This window comes from Corvus brachyrhynchos, unplaced genomic scaffold (genome assembly GCF_000691975.1).
Source record: "Corvus brachyrhynchos isolate BGI_N302 unplaced genomic scaffold, ASM69197v1 scaffold1, whole genome shotgun sequence".
In the NCBI taxonomy this organism is placed as follows: domain Eukaryota; kingdom Metazoa; phylum Chordata; class Aves; order Passeriformes; family Corvidae; genus Corvus; species Corvus brachyrhynchos.
In genome coordinates this window covers 9,869,564-9,871,740 of record NW_008237222.1, presented here as the reverse complement: position 1 = coordinate 9,871,740, position 2,177 = coordinate 9,869,564, and the positions used below count along the sequence as shown (strand labels likewise).

The following is a 2,177-nucleotide window of genomic DNA, read 5'->3' as shown; positions in this document are numbered from 1 at the left end:
GAGCGTCGAATCAAGGAAATTGTGAAGAAGCACTCTCAGTTCATCGGCTACCCAATCACGCTCTTTGTACGTACCTTACTTGAAATACTAAATGAGTATTGCTGCTTTCACACATGAGTTTGTGTAAAAGGAGCAGTCAATTTTTATTTGGTTAGTGTCAATTCTTTCAGATGTTACATGGAGAAAGCTCTTGGGAAGTGCAGTTGTTACTCAAAATGGTATTTCACAGGACTAGGTTAAAAAAAACACAGGTGTTTCCCAAGCCAGTAGTGTCTGTATTCAAACTGTTGACTGCATCTGGGTGCATTATTATGAGCCATTCAGTGTAATGGCACTGAATGGTAAGAACTTGGCTCATAGCACACCAAAACAAAACACCACTTGTGTCAGCACCCAGAGTCCTTGGAGTGTAGGAGGGAAAGCTTGGCACCATGTTTGTGGAGTTTTCTGGCTTTGTGAGACTACAAGGGGTACCTTAGAACTGCAACTTAATAAACTTAGAGTTTTTGAAATTCAAGTACTGCTGTCTTTTTTGTAGGTGGAGAAAGAGCGTGATAAGGAGGTGAGTGATGATGAGGCTGAGGAAAAGGAAGAAGAAAAAGATGAGAAGGAGGAAAAGACAGAAGATAAACCAGAGATTGAAGATGTTGGTTCTGATGAAGAAGAAGAGAAGAAGGATGGAGATAAGAAGAAGAAAAAGAAGATTAAGGAGAAGTACATTGATCAGGAAGAGCTCAACAAGACCAAGCCCATTTGGACCAGGAACCCAGATGACATAACCAATGAGGAGTATGGAGAATTCTACAAGAGTCTGACTAATGACTGGGAAGACCACCTGGCTGTCAAAGTAAGTTTTTCTCTCGAGACACAATTATAGCTGTTGTATATGTGGACATTTAAACCATAGTACACAGCACTGAAGCTGGAAGCTTGCTAAACATGCTGCTGAACTCTGATCTGTTGTGCATTGGTGTTCATGATCTGAACTGAACCTGCAGTCGGGAGGTGCAGATGCCTTCCGAGTTCATAGTTTAGTTTTCATGTCTAAATTTAAAACTGGGTTAAAGATAAATTATGTTTGTAATTCTTAATTGAAAAGGTTTTATGCCTTTCATTGTCTGATAGCAGGAAGTGCAATAAGAATACATTTGCTTTCTAAATCTCAGTATGCTGTTTAAGGAACTGAATGTGGTCTGAATTGGTCTGCTGGCCTGAGTAACTGAACACTAATTCAATGTGTCTGTCTGAGGAAAGTGCTTGTTCCTGACCAGTGTCTGAGCTGCTGTGTTAATTTGATCTCCAGTGGTCAGTTCGTGTATTGCATTTGAAGAGCTGTTAAGTAGTTACCACAGTGGGAAACCATGCAAATGGACTAAAACTATCATACTGCTTTCTCCCAGCACTTCTCTGTGGAAGGGCAGCTGGAATTCAGGGCTCTCCTTTTTGTCCCACGGCGTGCACCCTTTGATCTGTTTGAAAACAGAAAGAAGAAGAACAATATCAAACTGTATGTGCGCAGAGTTTTCATCATGGACAACTGTGAGGAGCTGATCCCTGAATATCTGAGTGAGTATAATTTTGGGGATAGTGTTCCCTAAAACGTTAGAGGAACTGCTTAGCTATTCTGTGGTTTCCTTTTGAATTTAAAGAAACTTGGAAGGGGGAGGATCTCAGTTCTAAATAGCTGATGAGGTATCTGAGCAGTTAGAAGTACTGCTCTGTTCATGTTTCCCAGAGTTCTGTAGAAACCAATTCATAATTGCTAATGGGCAGAGTTGCATGTAGGTAGAGTGACTGGTAATATTTATTGCTTGAGACTAAAAAAGGTAATTCTGTCACTCTCCAGATTTCATGAGAGGTGTGGTAGACTCTGAGGATTTACCTCTGAATATTTCTCGTGAGATGCTGCAGCAAAGCAAGATCCTGAAAGTGATCCGGAAGAACTTGGTGAAGAAGTGCTTGGAACTTTTCACTGAGCTGGCTGAAGACAAGGAGAACTACAAAAAGTTCTACGAGCAGTTCTCCAAGAACATCAAGGTTTGTTGTCTTTCTGCTGAACAGTGCTGATCTTTGCAGTTAGAGATTGTTGTTGTGCCTGAACTACTGAACTACCGCAGTTCAGTATTTAACTAAAGGAAGCACTTGCTGATTTTTCTTTCTCCTCCTGTAGCTCGGCA

General features: G+C 41.0%; 1 protein-coding gene across 1 annotated transcript in view; it reads left to right on the top strand.

Moving 5' to 3' along the window:
- LOC103612238 (heat shock protein HSP 90-alpha) overlaps positions 1-2,086 on the top strand; it is a 4,649-nt gene extending 2,563 nt beyond the window's left edge. The window contains exons 4-7 of the mRNA XM_017728939.1: positions 1-66; positions 539-847; positions 1,401-1,566; positions 1,847-2,086. Of these exons, the coding sequence (XP_017584428.1) occupies positions 1-66; positions 539-847; positions 1,401-1,566; positions 1,847-2,067 (762 nt within the window). The 3' untranslated portion in view covers positions 2,068-2,086. The remainder of the gene's footprint in view (positions 67-538; positions 848-1,400; positions 1,567-1,846) is intronic.
- Positions 2,087-2,177: the final 91 nt, after the last annotated feature.